Genomic DNA, 23,303 nt, shown 5'->3' with positions numbered 1-23,303 from the left:
TTAGTATAACTGATAAGTAAGATGTGCTCAAAGGTGATCTAGCAGAGGTAAAGATCTTGTTTCCAATTCAAATCACAATACTTAATACTGGTTCTGCACACAGATCAGCCAACATGTGTCTGTTGAACTCTGTTTTCAAACCACTGGTCTGAGCTACCCCAGGGAGAATTTCTTCCCATCATCCCACAAACAAGCCTGTAGCACTAACTGTCATTCTGCACTAAAGAGAAGTTTCCTGTCTCATCTAATCATACTGCTTCAACTCTTATAAATATTCTAGCTAACACACTAGGCAAAACTCTGCAGCCACACTTAGGGAGATCTAGCATTACATCACTGTCAGATCTACTCTAGTATAAGTAGAATTTAGTCCACGCTTGGTCTTAAGGAAATCAATTTAGTTTCCTCCATTTTTTTTTCAGAACTGTCTTCACACAAACACATAAATCTCTGGTTCTTCTGCATTCTGCACTGGCTGTCTAGTTTATTCAGTGACTTTTATCTTTCATCTGTACCTGGATTTTTTTAAACCTCCAGGGCAAGTCTCTTACATAAACTTTTTTATGGTCTCTGTGCAGCCAATGTGTTAGGGTGAAGATTGTGATTTTCATTAAGATAGCATAGAACTGTTTGAATGATAAGCTGCTTCACGATGTAACTTCAACTCAGAAAGGGTGAAAGAGCGTGTGGTGGAGATTCTCCCCATCACAGCATATTTCCTCCAGGGAGTGTGGCTGAGGGCTGAGTGGGATTTTTTTATCTCCCCCCCCCCGCCAAGACAATATGAGAATTGCTCTTTGAATTCAGATACCCATGTATTTTTCTGGCAAAAAAATCACTCTCTGAGAATCTGCCAGATCTTTTACAGACCTGGAGGTCTGCTTATCAGAAGCGTAATTATGAGAAATAACTTGTGAAAAATAGTGCGGCTCTACTTTAGATCCATAGAGGAAAAATTGAGGAATTCAGCATGTACTATTAATAGGCCAAAATTGAATGTGAATTTGCTACAATGCTGAATTTGTTACAACATGCCTGAAACAGATCAACTGTAGTCAACTGGCACTGAACTTTCCACCAGACAAACAGCAAGCTAGCAAAAATACACACAGATTGAACCAGAGAAAATGAAGACCTCAACTATTTGCACTTCAGACAAGGTAAGACTTCAAATGGAAATGCAATATTCCTTTCCTGATGCCTTATCTCTGCAGTCTACATTCTGCGTCAGCTGCCCACCGGGTTCTGAGCGCGCTTTAACAAGGCTGCTGGTCCCACGTAACCCAAACTGTCTTGGGACATATTTGGGACTCTGAGCAAGCAAGATTTCAGAGCTTTTCAGTTTCATTACCATTCATGGTCACGAGGGTCACCTGCAAAAAAAAGTACTCACAAGCTCACGGTCCGACCAGTCCTCCGGTGATGTGCAAGGCTACAAGAGGTGGAGCTCCACAGGTAAGGAGCAGGAGCAGGACCAGGGGGCTGGCAGCATGTTCCTCGCTGTGCCTGCCTGCCTTCAGAGATTATTTTTCCTTTGAAGTAACAGTTAACAGATGAAGTTGGGGCAGGGAACAGAGGAGGATGCTGTGGGTTTTCTATTAATTTACATGATGTAATCCAGTCTACATAGAAGAGTTCATTTATTTCAGGATTGCATTCTGGGGAGACCAAGAGCCTGCTGTGTCTTTCACCGCAGAACTTAAACAAGCAAGTGACAAGGAAAAGCATTCAGAGAAAACCACATCTATAATAGTGCATAAACTTAGGTCTGAGAAACTATTTAGGTCACAAATGAAGCAAAGTTGGTGGTATCCTCCAGTCATTCTGCACTTTTGAGCATACAAGATAGCATAATTTATCCTCATCTGAATAACAGAAAAACCTAAGGCATTTACAATTCTGATACAAGTCCATAGCAGTGAAACAGCTGAAATATAAAACATTTGAAAAAGTGGTTCTATGCAAAACTTACCTCAAAAATAATAATTCAGTTTTTGTTATACATTAAAATGTTACTATGGCAACTTGATAGCTGAAGTATATTAAAAATGGGTTCTTACTACTATGACAAATTCCAGTTTTCGAGATTCTATCTCCTCTGCTATTTTGATTGGCAATGTATTTTCTGTACTTGTTACAATTGACTTTTTGCTTCAAATGACAGTAACATTCGTACTGAGACCTAGAGCTCCAGCAAAGATAATAGGGACTTGCCTTATTGGGTTTATTTCTCTACAGTATGCTCTTCCCTAATGCTGTGCACACTGAATCCAGTTTCCCGCTCTTGCATTGAGTTATCTACACCGTTTCCATTTGGGGTAGAATATTTTAAATGTGATTATCCTGACCACGTCAAATGGATACATATAGTTCATATAGTTTTCTCCATCTCTTGATTTCTATGCTACTGAGTCTCTAACTCTTCAACTCCCCACTGTTAAAATCTCTGTCACATATGACTTGCATTTTCTCTTTGTCAGTTTTTCCTTACCGCCTATAAATTAACAATATCCTCTTGGCTATTCTTTGTGGGAAGCATTGTCAAGGTTGATTTTTGGGTCACTCAGACAAGAGGGGTTTTGGACCTGCACGCACACAGAGTATCCACCACCCTTCAGCATTTTGGAGCTTACTCCCAAGCCTGAACAATTTCATTACTAGGAACCCCCTTGTAACACTCAGTAGAATTCCTTGTTCACTTGCATTTCATGACTGTGCCCTTCAGAAAATCTGATAAGATACAGTTGGTGCATTAGTCACCCACTCCTACTGCCCGTAACTGTCTCTCTTTAAGAAAGTGATTCATATTAAACAGATTTTTTTTTTTTTGCTATTCAATACTCAACCTGAAATATACCATGGTTGCCAAAATAAGTTAATAATTTGCCTATCACCAGGTAGGTCTGAATCTGATTGTAGCTCTGATTGTAGCTGTCTAAGCCCAGAAAGGAGATTTCCCACAGTACTGAAATTTTCTGAAAATTTCCCTTTACTGCTTTAGTAGCAATGGCTATTGTAGTTCTGACGGCTTCTGTGCCCAGAGTTATTTTAAATGTTCTCTGCCAGAACTAATGGATGTGGATTTTACAGTCACACCTGATTTACAGCTATGGTGATTTTTTACTCCATTAGGGCTCCCAGCGTTGGTACCAACAACGTAGATACAGCATCTTTGCAGTGGTGAAATCACTTTGAATAAGGGAAGTCAGGGGCAGGGTCTTCTGCTGCTATTATTTCTATACTATCCAAGCATTTTTATTAGAGTAAGCCAAACACCTTGACTTACTTTTTACTGATATCAGTATGTCTAATTCACATTGACATTTAGGGCAGGACTTTCAAAGGAGTTTGAAGTACCTATATAAGCTCAATTCGGTTTGCACTGCTGATGTCTCAGACACTGTTAAGAATCTCACAGTGACTTCTTGCAAACACCAAGGGGGAAAGTTTCTGTTTTTCAGAAGGGTTGTCAGGATTTCTTAAGTAAAGAGCTCAAGTGTCCCATCACGTTGCCATTAATAAACCTATTACTTGTGTTCAGCCAGTAACAGCATAGGTAGTGGAATGAATAGGAAGTTTGAAGAGGAAGTGTGAAAAAAAAGACTGAAGACAGTGTACTGTTGATGGTAATCATTATGCTTCTTTACAGAGAAGATGAAGAACTCTCTGCTCGCAGCTATCTTTTTATTTGCAACGGGTGAGTTTTCATTTGCTGCATAACTTGCTACTGCTCATAAATAGCAAAAATTCATCACATTACTCAAAGGCGAGGCCATATGACCAAATCCATGACTGAATTAAGTTCTGCGGGTGGGAGAAACAGCAGGCAGTAACCTCCCCACCCCACCTCCCTTTCTTTTTTACAGCCGTCTTGTTAAACGATTCCTTTTCGTTCCCCAGATTCCTGCAACCGCATAAACGGGGATTTTCCGTTTTGCCAGCAGCTCCCAGGTGGGTAAATACTTCTCACGTACGACCGACTCGATGGCAAAGGCCGACGTCGCCGCTGAAGGAACACCCGACAGCCGGCGGGAACAGCCGCCGCGCCGCGCGGCCCGGCCCCTCCCTCTCAAGGTCGCTGAAGCGGCCCCGGCCCCGGCCCCGGCCCCGGCCCCGGCCCCGGCCCCGGCCCCGGCCCCGGCCCCGGCCCCGGCCCCGGCCCCGGCCCCGGCCCCGGCCCCGGCCCCGGCCCCGGCCCCGGCCCCGGCCCCGGCCGGAGCGCAGGCGCCGCCTGGCGGCCGCCGAGCGCCGCCCCGCCGCGGGCTGCCGCCGCCCCGCTCCCCGCTTCCCGCTCCCCGCTCCCCGCGCCCTTCCCCCGGGGCCGGCGGGAGGTCCCCGCGCCGCCTGCGAGGGGCCGGGGCCGCGCAAGGAGAGGTTTTATCTCAAAAGAAACGTCTGCGGTTTTCTGAAGGGAAAACCCGCCCGAGGCAGCGCAGGCAGGTGTGTCCCTGTGGCGGTAAGAGCGTTTACGGCTGCGCAGAGGTAGGTAGTCAACAAGCCGGGAATAAACCCCCTCTGGTGTGCGGTCTCTGGACAAATTGCCGCGATTTCGAAAGGCAACAGAGTCCGCAATGCTTACGTGTGGCAGTTACTTGTGCTTTACATTTAACTGGGAGATTACGGTTAATGCAAAAAGGACCAGACCAACGCGTTTCAGCAGAGGTTATTACGCGGCAGCTGGCCGTCATCTGATGTACTGAATGCTGAATCTGTTGTCGGCAGGAGTGTCCTCCTTGCTGAGAGCCACAGCAGAGAAGACAGGTTTTCGAGTACATGCTGGCACTGGCTAAGACATCATCAGGAGGACTATATTTTTCTGAAATTAGCCACAGATAATGTTCTAGTCCTTGCCTGTAGCCAGCCAGACTTAATTCTACTGAAGCGTTACTGAGAACAACACCAGGTGCACAAGAAGAAAAACAAAACGTTCTAGAGTGAAAAAAGTAAGCTGGTTTTGGTTCTTTTCCTTCCCCCAAGGAGAAATTGGGTTGTGATGTCTTTAGAACAGAGAAAAAAAAATATGTGTTTTTCTTTGCACTGCTCTTGGAGCCCAGTCATGGTGCAGGACTAGTACTATTCTAGGGCTGGGAAGAACTAATAATACACATGTTCTTTAAGGGGAAGCAGTACAGTAAAACAAAAAAGCACTAGGTTAAAATTGAATGTGCATGGGGACACTAATACCCACAAATAGGACAAGCAAAAAAAAAAAAAAAAAAGTGTGTAACATCCGTTGTGTTCATCTGGAGAAAGCAACATAGAACTTCGATATATTGGCAGCAGGGTGGTGCATTGGGGTGTTAGTTGAGCTAATATGCTATTTCCACATGTAAAATCTACTTTTTTCTTTGTTCTAACACCATCATCTCACAGAGAAAGCCAGAGGTTTTTTGTAAAATTGAGAGCATGAGGAACAATACAACACCCTGATCTTCTATATGCAGAGACAGGTCTGCAATGCCGTGGTCACCACTTGGACCTCAATAGAAATTATGTGGGGAAGAAGTTAGTAGAAATTTAGTAAAAGAGTAAAACGTTTCCTTCTCATCAGTCTCTCCAGAACTGTTGTTATTTCACATAGTTTCAGGAGCAGTATGTTACAAACATATTGACATGAAGTTTTACAGCAGTTCCAAAAAAGTTTTGTTTTCAGGTATTTTTTAAAACAAAAAATAATAAAAAAGAAACACCAAGTAAATGAAAGGCTTAATTCAGAGTAAAAGAGGAGAAGAATGTGAGAGCAATTGCTTCTTTCTCCAATTGTTAGAGCACCGTGTCCATGGGTGAGGTGGCCAAGATTTGGTTTGGTGGTCAGACTAGGAAAGCAAAGAATTCAATAATTATTCACGTTGCTATAGAAACAAGGAAGACCTGATTTCCACCTTCCTGAAAGGAAGCTGCACACACCTAAACTGATGCAGCATAACTTTATTAGAAAAGCAAATTTCTTTTAGTAGGGGAGAGGAAGTGTCATAGGGTGAGGGTATTAAAGTCTGAGCTATTCTTATCTGACAGACTTTTTGGTCCAAATCAACTTTTAACTTAAATATACAGCTGCCATCCGAATGATGAAAAGAATACTGAGGATATTCCATAATGTAGGAAGAAATGGCTCTGAATGAGGAAAAGATGAGGACTGATCTTTTATCTCATAACTTAAGTTACGAGGTACCATAACCATACTGTAACACCAACTCCAGAGATACACATATTTACTTACCAAATAGCAAAACATTTCTTATTCAAGATTGATAGCCCTACTGGCAACTCGTTAATCCTAATAAATATAAAGAATACCTGACTCTACTCACCAGGAAAAAATCATTTTTATCACCTTAAGCATCCTGTACCTGTCAGGAACCTTATCTACATTTCTGAAGAGGGAAAAAAAATATTCTGAGTCTTTTCTTAAAAGTGTGGGTGGTACTTTGAGACATCATGGCTGATTCTTCTGAACTAATAGTTCAGGCAGCAAGACACAAAGCAAAAGGAGAACAGTCATATTTTATCACTACCATTTCTGATAAGAGATTTTTGAAATACTGAAATAAGCTTAACCACTAAAGGCTAAAAATTAATTATTTTAAGAATATCATCAGTGTTTAATTTCCCTCCGGCTGAAAAATGTATGTGTTCGGTTGCAAAAAAAACCCATATTTTTCTTTCCAAAAATTAAGCACGAGTCATTTTGTACATAAACTTACGTTCCTTCTACTTTATAATGTGATCTTTATGAAGCTGGTAATATAAGCGGCATATTGTTTTTCTCCAGCAATAGTGCATTATTCTGAACTCCAGATAGAGATGACTAATGGTTTGGGAGTAATTCTGAGTCTAGTCAATTGGTTCCACTGTTGATAATTAGCCCTATACTGCAGTGTGTAATGCTTTGCAAGGAAATCTGCAGTAATTCTTTTCCAGTTGGAAATTATGGAAACATCACATTGGCCCTTGGTGTTACTAAAATACAATCCCTCTCTCCTTTTTTTCCCCAACTTAATTGCATGGCGTTCATTTCTAAGATGTTTCACAAAGGTGCATGTAGTCAGTTCTGGCCTATACTTTCAAAGATGTCTATAAATTTGTGTTTAACAGTTGATAAGCTGCTCTAGGCAGAGCTGTTGCCAACTCTGGTTTATAATCCTGCGCATGAACAGTGCCTCCCTCCTATGCAAGTCAGGTGCTTCTGGTTCTCCAGGGTTCCCAAGTCACAGCGACTCCCCCAGGGAAGGGGCTTGCTCCTCAGATCCAGAGCAACCCACTAGAAGCCAATGCTTTGTACAGATTTCAGCAAACAATTGAGGGCTACCAGAAACACAGTGGCAAGACAGGCACTGTCTGTCAGATGGGAATGGTGTGAAACCAGAGCAGAGCTGGGAGATAAAAATCTAAGGTCTCTTAGGGCAGAGGTTCACAGTGATTTTGTGATCTGGTTTAAGGAGATTACCTTACAATAGCTTTCCTCAAAGCAGAAGGCCAAAAGCTAGTAATGCTTCCTTGAATATATGCAGTTTGTTTCTGCAATTTTTGTGTCGAAGACTGCAGCAGCATTTCCAGAAGTATAAAAGATATTTCATTCAGAATTGGGGGGGGGGGGGGGGGAATTAAACTTTAAATAAGTGCAGAGGCAAGCAGCAAGCAAGATATCACTATTATAGGAGAGAAACACGGTTCAAAAGTGTAACGATACCAAAGCTGTAGGTAAAACCATAGCAAGCATTTTGCCACTATGTTGTTGGGTACATAACAGCTGGTAATGGCATCATAAAACACAGGAAGAATTATCCTTTCCTACCTTAATGTAGGGAGACTAGGTTTTGCCTGGAAACATTAGGACTGATAAGGTTTCATCTTTCTAAATGTCTCTGTTCCTTGTTCGAAACGTTAGTGAATTACTTGCTTTGAGAGTAAACGTGGTGTAAGGACTCACATAGCTAGCTCTTATTTTGTTGCACAAAAGGGTATAGCCTGTTTTGTATTTGGTTTTGCTTCTCATAGTCACCTCACACTTGTTAATGGTAAACAGTTGCCTGTGATGGGTCTTTTCCAGTACACATGTTTTCATCTTGCAGATTGGGACAATGAATTAGTATGCTACAAAGAATTAAATGAGGATCTAACCTGTACCTGGCTGCCAGTACCCAGTGCTCCAAATATGGTTAATTATACCGTATTCTTAAAATGGTAAGTCTAAAAGTAATTTCAGAAAATGAAAAGCTGTCATTGCTGTTTGGCATGATTCCTACCTGCCAGAGTTTTACTATGTATTTCATCACAGGTGCCCACCAAAGTTGCTCTATCACTCCCCTCCTTGGCTGGGCAGGAGAGAGAAAATAATAACGAAAGGCTCCTGGCTTGAGATAAGGGCCAGGAGATTGCTCAGTAGTTACTATCAAGTGTAAACCAGACTCGACTTAGGGAAAAAATTAGTTTAATTTATTACCAATCAAATCAAAGTAAGATAATGAGAAACAAAACTTAAAAAAATCTTAACCACACCTTCTCACCACCCCTCCGTTCTTCCTGGTCTTAACTTTACTCCTGATTTTCTCTACCTCCTCCCCCACAGTGGCACAGGGGGATAGGGAATGGGGGTTGCGGTCAGTACATCACACATTTCTGCCACTCCTTCCTCCTCAGGGGGAGGACTCCTCACTCTTTCCCTGCTCCACTGTGGGGTTCCTCCCACAGGAGACAGTCCTTCTTGAACTTTTCCAGCATGGGTCCTTCCCACAGGCTGCAGTTCTTCACGAACTTCTCTGGCATGGGTCCTTCCCGTGGGCTGATCTTCAGTCACAGACTGCTCCAGCGCGGGCTTTCCCATGGAGTCACGGCCATCTTCAGGGGCATCCCCCTGCTCTGTCATGGGGTCCTCCCCGGGCTGCAGGTGGGCATCTGCTCCCCCGCTCCCCTCCATGGGCTGGGGGGGACAGCCTGACGTCTCACCACGGGCTGCAGGGACATCCCCTCCTCCCCCACTCCTCCTTCCCTCCTTCTTCATTGACCTTGGTTGTCTGCAGAGGGGTTCTCTCACATCCCACTCCCCTCTCCGCTGGAGGTTTTCCTTCTTAAATCTGTTGTCCCAGAGGCACTACCACCATCACTGATGGGCTCGGCCTTGGCCAGCGGCAGGTCTGATTTGGAGCCAGCTGGCATTGGCTCTGTAGGACATGGGGGAAGCTTCTAGCAGCTTCTCACAGAAGCCACCCTGTAACCCCCCTGCTATCAAAACCTTGCCATGCAAACTCAATACAAAGAGTCATTGTAAATCTTACCATGCCTCCAACCCACTGTTTGAAACACTATTGTCAAAGATCACCTTAATCAATTACTTTTATTTGCATCTATTGACTTGCATTGAATATTTAACACTAATGCATTCAAAGTAAAAACAAAAAACAAAAAAACAACAAACAGACAGTAAGCTGGTTTTTATTATACATTATTTTATACCATGTGTCCAAGGAGATATCAGATGTGGCACATAAGAAAAATAGATTTTTAAGTATTTTCTTGCAATTAACCCCAGCCAGCAACTAAGCATCAGGCAGCCGCTCACTCACTTCCCCCCAACCCGGTGGGATGGAGGAGGGAATCAGGAAAAAAAAGTAAAACTTGTGGGTTGAGATAAGAACAGTTTAATAGAACAGAAAAGAAGAAACTAATAATGATAACACTAATAAAATGACAATAGTAATAATAAAAGGATTGGAATATCCAAGTGATGCACAATGCAATTGCTCACCACCTGCTGACCGATGCCCAGTTAGTCCCCCTACCCCTGCTCCCCCCAGTTCATACACTAGACATGATGTCCCATGGTATGGAATACCCCGTTGGCCAGTTTGGGTCAGGTGCCCTGGCTGTGTCCTGTGCCAACTTCTTGTGCCCCTCCAGCTTTCTCGCTGGCTGGGCATGAGAAGCTGAAGAATCCTTGACTTCATCTAAACATACTTAGCAACAACTAAAAACATCAGCTTTACCAACATTCTTCTCATACCGAACTCAAAAACATAGCACTATACCAGCTACTGGGAAGACAATTAACTCTATCCCAGCTGAAACCAGGACATTAAGTATTGGTTTAATAGACGGAATGAACTTTTAGGGCTAATCTTAAACTGATTACCTTAAAATATGGGTATCTTCAGTTGTGCCTTTTTTGAGAAAGCTAAAACAAAGAAGCCGGGTAAAGTGTAGATAGGCAGATTAAATCAACATCTGCCCATTGGTTTGTTAAAAAACAAAAAAAATAAATTAAGCAGATATATGTCTCAGTACCTGCATTACAAAATGTATTTTCCTCATTTTATATTTACATATTTGGGATCTCCCATGAGGTTACAGGTATGTTTAGAAAGAGAGAAGTGAGATCAGAAGACATGATCTTTGCCATGAGACCATATCATGTGGTCCACAGGGTACAACACTGTATGCTGTTGGCAAATTCTGATAGTCATTGCTGATTATTTTGCCGCATAACCCACCACTCTGCTTTAAAAAAGAGCTGTGGTTAGGAGCATCTCTAAAGCTAAGGAAATGTCAGTACATTGGGAAATTCCCCAGGGTGATCTGCACATTGTGGAGGAGCAAAGCAACCACCTCAGGGCTGAGGTTACTCCCCCCATCACCTTCAGTATTTTCCCACTGGAGGTATCAGCAGGTGCCGACTTGGAATAAGCACCAAACCCCACTGCATTTGTTCTGTCACCTTGTGGGTCTTCTGGAAGCCCTAATTTCTTGGAAGGGGAGAAGCTCCAGTGAAATGGCTCTGCTTCTGTAGAGATGCTATCAGCTGTTGCTAGTTGCTCTTAGAGTCCTCAGCCAAAATCATACTGTGCTGTTCCTAGGCTGCAGGGTTGATGTTATGAACAGAGAAGGCAGAAGAAAGAGTGAAAGAGGAGGTGGGTGGGGAAGAGGGAGGCAATTGCCTCACAGAGATGTTGATTTTCCCAAGACAGAGCCAGGACTTGAACTTCAGTCTCCTAGGCTTCAACCCAGTGGTCTTAAAGAAAAACTTCCTTTGTTCTTTTTTTTATTGGGTTAAAAGAAAAACAAAAAACATTTGAAAGGGCTTTTTGCTTGTCTAGAAAAGGACATCACCCCTTTCTGTAAGTAACATCAGTTTGACATTGAAATTTTCCTTATCCTTGTTCCTTATGATTTAGTTGTCAGGAAGAAAAGGATTGAAGAAAAACACTCCCACAGAGAAATTCCAACCCAGCATTTGAAATCATGCTTTGAAATATTAATGGCTGAGTCACAACTAGTCTGAAGCAGAAGACAGGGGAACCTTCAAGTGGTTTTGTTCAGTTATTAAATATTGTATCATGATCAGCACATTTAATAATTGAAATATGTAGGTAGGCGATTAGTATGCCTGCCCATTTCTTTAAAAACATTGAACTGGCACAGTTCTAACCTTGAAAAAAAACTGTCATGTGTGTGGCAGAGAGTAAATGAAAGACAGATGGGGAAAAAAACCTAGGCAGAACAGGAACAGCCTCCTATGTAAGGCCTTAAACTTCTTGGACCTTCTATGCCATGTGCATTAGGTATACCAGAAATCTACAGGGCTGAGGACTGAGGTGGTATTTAAACATGTCTGTAAAACTCTGATGCTTTGCAGGAACAAAAGTCAGAAGACAGGCATATAACCTGTAAGAGGTTTTTCATACCTTTGTGGTAATTTAGATTCTGGTAACTTGGAAATTTTGCAGTTCAAAAGGAATTTAGGTGCTCATATGGCATAAAGTAGACTTTATGAAGTAATTTCTAACCTAATTTTATACCTTCTAAATACTTCTTATATCCCACTGTAAGTACAAAAGAAGACCATGCAGATTTTGTCTTGTATGATGCTGTGCCTTACAAGTTTAGAGAATTTAACAGTTCTCCACCATGCAACAAGGATTTGCATGTTTAAATTTGCTCGAATACTAGAATTACACTTGCTGTTTCAAGCTGCTCAGGCCTCACCTTCAAGATTCCCCTGTACTCGACACTGGTGAGGCCGCACCTCGAGTCCTGTGTTCAGTTTTGGGCCCCTCACTACAGGAGAGACACTGAGGTGCTGGAGCGTGTCCAGAGAAGAGCAACCAAGTTGGTGAGGGGGCTGGAGCACAAGTCTTATGAGGAGCGGCTGAGGGAACTGGGGCTGTTTAGTCTGGAGAAAAGGAGGCTGAGGGGAGACCTTATCGCTCTCTACAACTGCCTGAAAGGGGGTTGTAGTGAAGTGAGTACTGGTCTCTTCTATCAAGCAACTATTGATAGGACGAGAGGAAATGGCCTCAAGTTGTGCCAGGGGAGGTTTAGATTGGATATTAGGAAAAATTTCTTTACTGAAGGGGTTGTCAGGCATTGGAACAGGCTGCCCAGGGAAGTGGTGGAGTCACCATCCCTAGAGGTATTAAAAAAATGCATGGACGATGCACTTCAGGATATGGTTTAGTGGGCATGGTGGTGTTGCATTGACAATTGGATTTGATGATCTTAAAGGTCTTTTCCAACCTAAACGATTCTATGATTCTATGCTCAGTTTTGTATGTAGGTGCCTGGAAAACTACCAGTTGCTGTAATGATGCTTTCTGGGGTAGGGGGAGGAAAGAGTAACTATAATCCAATAAAATGGTTGTTTTTCATTCTGCTTACTTTTCTCCAAAGGGACAGAATACCCAAACTTTTTAAACGAAACACATCATCATCTTCCATCACAATAGAACGAAAGCATCTCTACATGAAGCGATCTGCATCTATTTGGATAGCAGTGAATTACGCCTATGAGAGCTGTGTGAAAGGAAAGAACATCTCCGTTACACCGAGCAAAGCAGGTACAGCATCTTCACGAGTTGTGTTATTACAGTGCCCAGCTGAAGCAGTGGTAGCATTTTCTTAAAGTTTTATTTCCAAAATTCTAACTCCCAATATATACTTGTTACTTTCACTGATTCAGAGATCTAAGCTGCAGTTCAGCTTCCTTGGATGTAATCTTTACTGAAGTCAATTGTAGAAGTCTATCAGCTTTTAAGGGAGAAGGGGTTTACTTTAAATCATTTGCTAGACTATAAAATAGTCATATCCAGAAGAAGATACAGTGACATTTGTGTACAGTATTTAACCAGCTTCCTGTGCTCTCTTTGATGGTTTTCTGTACCTCTTTATTGGTTTACAAAGAGCAGGTTGACTCAGTACCATGCACTTAAGGAATCCTTGTTATAGAGCATGAGCATTTTGAGAAACCTTTTCAAAGTTCAACTCTTTTCAAAAGCCACCTATCTGTTGCGCAGTGCTGCAGGGGAGACATGAAAAAAGAAATCATATTAACTATGTTCTTTAGAGGTTTATTCAAAGATTCCCTACCATATCTAATCACTGAGATAACTTTAAGAGTTTCCCAAAACTTCGCCTTAGAGTAATCATGGTCCAAGAAAAAACGGTGCTTCTCACTCCTGGGGGCACTACCAGTATGACCCAAATTATCACTATGACCTCCTCTGGGGGCTGTTGGCCACCTTGTGTTTATTGGAGGGAAAGGCAAAAACGTATTTGCACTTACAATTATATAGCTAAACATGGTTGCTGAAATTGGAAGACGTTCTGGAAATTTTCTATACAATTCACAGTTATAGGTACTCTTAACATTTTGATTTTGCCTTTCAGACTCACTCAGAATAGCACCTGCTTAGAAAAAGGGTCTTCTTGAAATCAGTAGAAGCATTCACAAAAGAAAGGCAAGAGGAACAACCCGATTTTGTTGATACTATAAAGATTTTGTAATTATTTATTTCCAGTCTTTTTACAGTCTTTCAGTGTTCAGTATTCTGTGCCAAGTGTTTTATTTTTTATAAATCACACCTGACAGACATAATTACCAAAGCTTTCCAGCTTCACTTGCATTTATAACAGCTGCGTGTTACCCATTTTAGGGAAGTGCTTGATGCCATCTAACATAAATGCTCATCAGATCACAAACCAATTGATAGTAAAGTGGGACTTGCCTGCAACTCCTACACCATATGAGCTGAGATACAGAGAGGCACTCACAGAATCCACTTGGTGGACACTGGTAAGTACTTCCAGATGACAATCACTTGAGAACATGAGGTACCTTACTAACAGCTCAGCAGTGCATGGCACGCAAGGTAGGACATCAATAGGATGCAACTGAAAAGGACACACAACATGGATAGCAAGGAGGCACAGCCATGCAGACAATTTGTAGGCAAATCTTACAAAGGTTTCTTAGTTTTGTCTAACAGATCCTAAGCTCTTTGGGAAAGAAAGATTAATAGTTTTACACAGAAAAAGACAGAAGGGAATGTCAGCTGGTTCATTAACATGTCAATGAGACACTACAGCTATCAGCGATGCAAAAGCTGCAGAGGAGATCAGAAATGTTGTACAAACTCAAATCCTGATTACATTTTAAGTGATGGGCAATATCACTCTTTTTGCTGGTATCATTAAATTTTCAAAATGACTAGAGATCAGGTTGCTGTGATTTTTAAGGTAATAATTCGTACCTTACACACTTCTGTTTTGCATCAGTTTTCCAGATTTCCTTCTTTGACAAGAAGGGAAATAATTCTTCTGTGATACAAGATCAGTTCCAGATCCATTTTAGGACATGCAACAGTGAGAATATGGTGCAGCAAGAGGGCAATACCTAAAACTAAAGGGACTAAGAAAAAGGTGGAAAACCAGTCATAATTTCAATAAGATCTGCATGCAGCAGCAATGGCTGTTTGTCCTGCCCCTTACCATCCAGCATATCATGCAAAGGCTTCACCAGCAGGCATGCACATATGCATGATTTGTATCACTGAGTCCCTGAAATTGTCTGTTTTTCAAGCTCTGTCATCTGTAGTTGAATGAAGAATATGTGTTTATCAGGTAGAACAGAACCCCAAGAAGAAAACTGTCTAAAAAGCAACTGTTCCCACTTCTTGGGCTTTTCTGCTCTCCTAGGAGTCTCTTCGCTTCTTTTGTGCCACCAGAATCTCCCGTGTTCTTCCCTTTATATCAGAAGACTTATGTTATTTTTTCCATTTCTCTCATAGCTGGGTGCCACTTTGTTTAGCCACAGCCACTTCAGAAGTACTATGAGAAGCCTGTGTAAGAAAGGTTTCATCTCAGTACAAAGAACATGCAAGTCCTGGAAGGGTCCCCTTGTTCATTGACATGCAAGTCGTAGACCATTCTAGGACAGCCAAATACCCAAGCATACTCCACCCAGTAGTGCAATAGGTAGATAACCATCCGCAGACAGTCTGGTATGCAGCATGTGGAAGAACAGAGAGTTAAGAGCAATAAAAATGCATGTCCTACAGGTTCTGGAGACAGGGGAGATAGGAGATTCAAGTTAGTAATGTGAAGGACTGGTAGAGACAGCCACACTGTGTGATGAGAATGACCAAGTACTGAGAGACTACAGCTCATGAATATTCATTATCTCCCATGTCCCAGCTGATCCTGTGAACTTAGGCTGTAAACTCTTCATTATCACATGAATGTAGGCTGCATTTACAGATGGGACTGGAGGGAAAGGATGAGTGTGGGCATACAAGAACAGAGGATATATAAAGCTGGCTGAGAAATAGTGTTTATCAAGAGTAGGATTAATGTACATGTAATGTAATTTAACACTTGGATCTTAAATCCATTTCACTTCCCTCTTCTTCAGTAGGAGATTTGGAGTCTCTCTGTAATACTGTGTGTGTAGGGGTTTTTTGTGACCAAGTTAGTTTTATTAGCAAAAGTATCCGAAGTTAATTAGTTAACTTTAATAAAAAAATAAAGCACTGCAGAAAACAAAAAAGAAGAGCTGCTGACCTAATAGTGGGGGATTTGGGTGGGGATTTGTTGGTTTTGATTTGGCTTTTGGTTGGGGTTTTTTTAGGAAATATATGTAATTAAGAAAAAACTTCATGGCAGACATGCTAAAACTAAAACAAATATTTCAATCTGCAATAGCACTTCTGCCAAACACATTGTAACACCTGAAACTGATCAGACAAAAGGTCTGTTTAATGCAGGGTACTGTGCTCCAGTCGCGTCCACCAATGGACACCTGGAGAAGAGTGTAAAATAGTTCGAGCACATAGCAACAGTTTTCTATCATATTTTGTCCTACAGTTTTCAGCTCAGGGATTTCCTTAGACACAGGTGGTGTCTTTATTTCAAGAAAATCTCCATTCCCTGTATAGTCACTGGAGCTCCAGTGCCATCATCAGCTGCAGATGCACATTACTTCTGTGGTGTTAAGGCATAGGCAGCCACAAGTTCAGTCCAGCCACGCTCCTTACCACATCAGTCACATGGGTCTATTTAGACATACTGTAACATTTGAGAATAAAGGGATCTTATTTTTTTAAAATATTTAATTTGATCTTGACATCTTGTTCTTCAGAATGCCAGCAAGGATCAGGGTTAAGTACGTGATTATTTTTCAGTATATATAATCATAGAATAAGCTAGGCTGGAAAAGACCTTTAAGATCATCAAGTCCAACTGTAAAGCTAGCACTGCCAAGTCTACCACTAAACCATGTCCCTAAGCCCATATCTACATGTCTTTTGAAGACCTCCAGGGATGGTGTCTCAACCACTTCCCTGGCAGCCTGTTCCAGTGTTTGACAACCTTTTTGGTGAAGAAAGTTTTTCTAATATCCAATCTAAACCTCCCCTGGCACAACTTGAGGCCATTTCCTCTTGTCCTATCACTTGTTACTTGGGAGAAGAGACCAACACCCACCTCACTACAACCTCCTTTCAGGCAGTTGTAGAGAGCGATAAGGTCTCCCCTCAGCCTCCTTTTCTCCAGACTAAACAACCCCAGTTTCCTCAGCCACTCCTCACAGGACTTGTTCTCTAGACCCAACAGTTTCATTGCCTTTCTTTGGAGGCACTCCAGCACCTCAGTGTCTTTCCTGTAGTGAGGGGCCCAAAACTGAACCCAGTACTCGAGGTGCGACCTCACCAGTGCCCAGTACAGGGGAACAACCACCTCCCTGCTCCTGCTGGCCACACCATTTCTGATAGAGGCCAGGATGCCGTTGGCCTTCTTGGCCACCTGGGCACACTGCTGGCTCATATTCAGCCGGCTGTTGACCAGCACCCCCAGGTCCTTTTCCACCAGGCAGCTTTCCAGCCACTCTTCCCCAAGCCTGTAGCTTTGCATGGAGTTGTGAGCCAGGTGCATTGCATGGGGTTGCATTGTTGTGACCTGAGTGCAGGACCTGGCACTTGGCCTTGTTGAATGTCATACAGTTGGCTTTGGCCCATAGGTCCAGCCTGTCCAGATCCCTCTGTAGAGCATTCCTGCCATCAAGCAGATCAACACTCCCACCCAACTTGGTGTCATCTGCAAACTTATTGAGGGTGCACTCAATCCCCTTGTCCAGATCACTTATAATGGTATTAAACAGAACTGGCCCTAATACTGAGCCTTGGGGAACACCACGTGTGACCAGCTGCCATTCACAAAAACTCTTGGGACCTGGCCATCCAGCCAGTTTTTCACCCAGCAAAGAGTGCACACTTCCAAGCCGTAAGCAGCCAGTTTCTCCAGGAGAATACTGTGGGAAATGGTGTTAAAGGCTTTACTAAAATCCAGGTAGACAACATCCACAGCCTTTCCCTCATCCACTGAGCGGGTTACCTTGTCATAGGAGGACATCGGGTTAGTCAAGCAGGAGCTGCCTTTCATAAACCCGTGCTGACTGGGCCTGATCGCCTGGTCGTCCTGTACGTGCTGTGTGATGGCACTCAAGGTGATCTGCTCCATAACCTTCCCCAGCACTAAGGTCAGACTGACAGGCCTGTAGCTCCTTCTTGTAGATGGGTGTCGTTTGCTAACCTCCAGTCAACTGGGACTTCCCCAGTTAGCCAGGAGTGGTGGTGAATGATCAAAAGCAGCTTGGTGAGCACTTCCACCAGCTCCCCCAGTACCCTTGGGTGGATCTCACCCGGCCCCATAGACTTGTGTCTAAGTGGTGTAGCAGGTCACTAACCATTTCCCCTTGGATTATGGGAGCTTCATTCTGCTCCCCATCCCTGTTTTCCAGCTCAGGGGGCTGGAGGACAACTGGTCTTACTATTAAAGTCTGAGCAAAGAAGGCATTAAGTACCTCAGCCTTTTCCTCATCCTTTGTCACTATGTTTCCCCCCACATGCATTAAAGGATGGAGATTCTCCTTAGCCCTCCTTTTGTTGCTAATGTATTTATAGAAATGGTCTTTATTGTCTTTTACGGCAGTAGCCAGATTAAGTTCTAGTTGGGCTTTGGCCCTTCTAATTTTCTCCCTGCATAACCTCACAACGTCCTTGTAGTCCTCCTGAGTTGCCTGCTCCTTCTTCCAAAGGTCATGAACTCTCTTTTTTTTATTTTCCCTGAGTTCCAGCCAAAGCTCCCTGTTCAGCCAGGCTGGTCTTCTTCCCCACTGGCTCATCTTTCAGCACATGGGGATGGCCTGCTCCTACACCTTTAGGATTTCCTTCTTGAAGAACATCCAGCATACCTGGACTCCTTTGCCCTTCAGGACTATGTCCCAAGGGACTCTGTTGACCAGTCTCCTAAACAGACCACAGTCTGCCCTTTGGAATTCCAAGGTAGCAGTTCTGCTGACCCCTGTCCTTACTTCTCCAAGAATCAAAAACTATGATTTCATGATTGCTATATGCCTAATTGATTTTAAAAGCAATATTTAGACCTAAATTGTTGCTTACATGTCCTGACTGAGTGGAACAAGTTCATGAAAGAGAAAGTATTGCCTTGGAAGAATGAAAAGACATTGACTAAAATGTGTAGTAATTCCTCTTTTATGATAGGAAACCCCTACTTTCAGCTGCAGTCAGAAGACTGGTCCTTGGCTGAGAAAACAGTTAATATAAGATTATGTTTTATTGCTGCCACATAAATTAAACATAATTTGTTTTTAGGTGCCTGTAGAAAGCAGTGCTGTCAATGTCACCGTTTCAAATTTAAATGCTATGTCTTCATACATTATTCAGCTCAGATGCATAGCCAAGGATGGTCTCCACTGTGTTTGCATTTGGAGTAAAGAGATTTTGGTCCCTCACAGTAAGTGAAATATAGTTTTGTCTTATTGGGAATAAGCATGAATGTAAAAGCATTTTCAAATTTTGTATCATATGAAATAGCATTGTCAGATACTGGTGAAAATACAAAGATCAAACTGATTCAGATGATGGCATGTCTCCATCTTTTTCCATGTTTACCAGAACTCACGAACATGCCAAGAATATCATATAATGCAACTACAGAAATCTCTCCAGGCAGAAGAAGCGTTCTGCTGAAGTGGGAGGTAATGTTCACTTTGAGTCTGAGTACCTTCTGTTATGTCTGTGCTATTAATTTATTACTCTATAGGAAAAAATAGACTTTCTCATTGTATTGAGAATGCACTGTATAAGCAAAAGGCATTGTATATTGTACCCTTGTTTCAGGATTCACTGCATTTCTATGGTGGTATTTTGGGTGCTAGAAACTAGCAAGGAAAAACTAAAACAGCAATCTCTGGGCTCAAAATCATTGACTAGAATAAAGATTCTTTATGGCTTGCACTAAAATTTGGTGTGCCTCAAGTTTGTCTCTTAGAATTAAGCTTTTCCTGAAGGGTCCTCACAAGTCTTTAGCACATACAAGTGACACACATTGTGTTGCATGTGTTCCTAAGGAGCATTCATATTCTTAAGACACCAAAACCTTTTAAAAAGCTTGGTAAATCTACTGATTTACTAATTCAGAAATGCAAAGGCATTATAATCAGGACAGAAAAAAGAGCTTCTGGCTTAGAAGAACAGCATCTAGCTGCATGCTTCCCATAATGATGTTTAAAGTTCAAACCTACATGTCAGAGGCATCCCCTCTTCTGCAGCAGGAGTCATTATCAGCTGACCAACTGTAGCAGATCAGTCAATTTTACCAGCTGAAGTTCTTTTGGTATGAAATGGACAACTGACAGTCTTGAATGTGTAGTTGAGGGCCCCACAGGCAATTTCAGTGAGCAAGGTGTTACTAGAGGTGTTTGCGTGGAAACTAATTAATTCTATATGGATTCTGAGAGAAGGAACATCTACAAACTCGAAGAAGTTTGCCATAGGGGACATCTCTGGCAGAAAGAACGGAGACTTGCAGGCTTTTGAAATATCAGAAGATGTGGAAAGTTTTGTAGTTACCCCATGCATTTTTGTTAAGGGAAAGAAAAGACAGCAGAGGAAACGGACATCTCATCTCCTGATAAGGATGGGAGATCCCCCTTTTCCCTTATCTCCTGAGAAGTAGGCAAAGCTGCACAGTAAATGATTCATTTTGTGATAAAGCAATAGACCATGCATGCCAATTTAAATGTTAAGCTAAGAGAAGAAATTATTCTCTATCTAAATGCTTTAGTTAAAAAAAAGTAATATTGAATATAGTATCAGGGCTAGGACCTTCACTCAGGATAACACACTAGTTTATTGTATGAAATAAGGTTCAAGTTCAGGTGGCTTCAACAAACATTGAAGGGGCAGAGGGAAGGACTGCACTCAACGATTAACTTGTTAAATGTAGAGAAGAAAAAAAAATCTTTGGCTCTGCTGCCATACTTGTTTAAGCCAATCTGAAACAAAGTAAAAAAGCTTAAAGGTGTTAGAGGCTAGACGTAGCTCCTCTGCTTTTGCTAATGTTCAGTGAGTAACCTGTACACGGTTCACATCAACAGGCACAAGATAGCTGGCTTCAGCTCTAAACACCCAACCAGGCAGCATGTATCACTCTCATGGCTGTAAATAACACAGGATCTCCTGCAGGACTGCACAAGATAGAGCAGTGCTAGCCTTTTCCAGTCTCATTTTGCTAGGCTAAGAAAGCTAAATTCTACAAGTTTCTTCTTGTGCAATAGACCTCATATTTCACATATCCTAGCAATTATTTCTCCTACACAGAAGCCTTTTCCAGTTTCAAAGCCTGGTGAAAGAGCCACAACGCTATTCCCCCAGCACCTTTACCAGAGCTTCAAATAATAGTACTAAATCTTCCCTCCCTATCCTGGGAAAAACGCATTTCCATCTTAAGAGCTTCCAGCTTTACCAGAAATTCCTCTCAACACATGTGTCTCTGCCTTTTGAATTACTGAAGGTCATCCTGTCTATGTTATGCTGAGAGTATCCAATTATTTCATGAAAATAACCCAATCTCCCAGCTTTGTGGTATCTTTACACTATTAATTTTGTGCCAAGAAATAACAGACAGGCTTGACATCAGAAGTAATCCTTGCAGAATTCACAGGCCTTCGTGTATGGAGTTCAGCTTCTATCTAGATTGCAGTAATTTCCATTGCTGTGCAGCCATTTTTTAATCTCTCATGAAGATTAGTACAGTAAAATAACAAGTGAACCATCACCACCTGAAAATTTGTATCAATGGATATACAACATGTTCCAAAGTTGTAGTATAATTACTAGCATTTATCCTCAGAGAGACCAGATGCCTAACAGAGCCTAGTAGATGAAGATTCCCAGAGGCATAAATTGCAATTAAACACTTCTCATTAACTTTCAAGTTCCTAATTATGAGGGATATGTTCCAGTGAAATGTAGAGAATGTTACAGCTGCTTCACTGCTGTTATTACTAATTGGATACACATAACTAAGATCTCAATTAAGCAAAACACTTAATCCTGTGCTTAAATCCTCTCAATTTAAGCATGCTCTTAATTTTAAGGAAATGTTTTGCTTCATTGATTCCTAATAACCTAATTAAAACAGTGTGATTTTATCCCCATCATTAAAGGTGACATTTTGTTTATACAATTTAATTCCTCTTGATTTTCTGCACAGGGTGTAATAACATTTATAGAATAATAATCTTTTTCCTCTTACTAGGTAACACAAAGTGAGAACATCCTTGGATATTATGTTAATGTGGAAAGAATACCTAACAGTTGCAGGGATTCACCAAATCGCATCTTTCTAAAGGACAGAAAAGTTCTTCTAAACCTCTCCATGGCTTACTATAGAGTTAATATTTCTGCCTATAACAAAGCAGGAGAATCTCCACAAGCCACCTACATTGTCCCAGACTCCTCTGCAACAGGTACTTACCTTATCATTCATTCGTTAGAGTGGTGGAGAAGTTTTATGAGCAATCTCTAGGCTATCTTTTGACAGTTTGGGATAGCGTTAAGCTTTCTCTTGAATATTTATTAGGCTGATATTTTTGCATAGTGAGAGACAGTATTGTTTCTTAAGAAACAATTTTGATAGAAGTTAACTAACAGAATAATCAATTTAATATTCCACCGAGCACTTCTTGTTTTGTCAAGCTAGAGAAATAACTATGTGCTAGATCTACCTATCAAAAGCGCTTATGGAGTGTACTCAAAGATAAGTAGATGCCAGCAGTTTAAACACAGTTCACAGAATTATGTGCAAATCTAAGGCTTTTGAGCTAAGTAACTATTAAGAGACCTGCTACTGTCCTTTGTTTCAGTGTTACCCCTACTGACACATGGGAGGAGGAATAGGTAGGATGCACATGTCATATTCCAATGAAGATGAAAGCTTTTTTGATGCCTAAATACACATTTTTTTCATTTAAACAATAAACCTATTTAACAATGGTTTTCTTACAATATAAGCTAGTTTCATTTGTTATAATCTTAAGGTATAGTTATTGCAATATTGGCAAATTATGATTTTTTTTTTTTAATTAAGCTATAGCATGCATAAGTAAAAAGTGTGCAAGTACCCTTGTTGATCTCCAGACAGCTGCAACTAATTTGTTTTCCAGGATTTTCTAACACACTCCCCTCATTCGGTTCTCCTTTGCCTTGCAAAGGCTTAACAGTTTGGTTTTGCCTTTACATTTGACTGCTTTAGCTCTCTTCTGATGAAATATATACTACCACCTCAAGTCATCTTTTAACTGACAGCTACTTGTTTACTTAACTTCTCAGCTTGTTCTTCATGGCTTTCTCCAGACTCCTGTTTCAGATTTGGTTGTGCTTCTGTGCAGGTTCTCTGTATCTATAATGAATTACTGGGAAGACACTTGTGTTAAGTGTGTTGCTAAGATAAATTCCTTCTCAGCATGCACAACTTTTCCTCAGCTAGTACAGCCATTTTCTTTAATTTGACTTTATTAGATTGGTTTTCAGACAGGAAATGACATGGAGAATTTTGTCTGTCTGCCACAAGACCCACTTCTTAGCCCAAAATGACAGGTTGTTCTTCTCCCCCCTTAGTTGCAGTCAGAAGGTGTTTCCTAGTTTGATAATCTGTCTTTAAAAATGTCAAAA

General features: G+C 41.7%; 1 protein-coding gene across 1 annotated transcript in view; it reads left to right on the top strand.

Moving 5' to 3' along the window:
* The first annotated feature begins 3,654 nt into the window (after positions 1–3,654).
* LOC142026993 (interleukin-6 receptor subunit beta-like) overlaps positions 3,655–23,303 on the top strand; it is a 32,663-nt gene continuing 13,014 nt past the window's right edge. Inside the window, exons 1-8 of the mRNA XM_075020541.1 lie at positions 3,655–3,697; positions 3,901–3,951; positions 8,073–8,184; positions 12,664–12,830; positions 13,926–14,065; positions 18,939–19,080; positions 19,242–19,324; positions 21,889–22,099. Of these exons, the coding sequence (XP_074876642.1) occupies positions 3,655–3,697; positions 3,901–3,951; positions 8,073–8,184; positions 12,664–12,830; positions 13,926–14,065; positions 18,939–19,080; positions 19,242–19,324; positions 21,889–22,099 (949 nt within the window). The remainder of the gene's footprint in view (positions 3,698–3,900; positions 3,952–8,072; positions 8,185–12,663; positions 12,831–13,925; positions 14,066–18,938; positions 19,081–19,241; positions 19,325–21,888; positions 22,100–23,303) is intronic.

This window comes from Buteo buteo, chromosome Z, assembly GCF_964188355.1.
Source record: "Buteo buteo chromosome Z, bButBut1.hap1.1, whole genome shotgun sequence".
Lineage (NCBI taxonomy): Eukaryota > Metazoa > Chordata > Aves > Accipitriformes > Accipitridae > Buteo > Buteo buteo.
The sequence above is the reverse complement of the archived record's forward strand: the minus strand, read 5'-3'. Positions and strand labels throughout refer to the sequence as shown.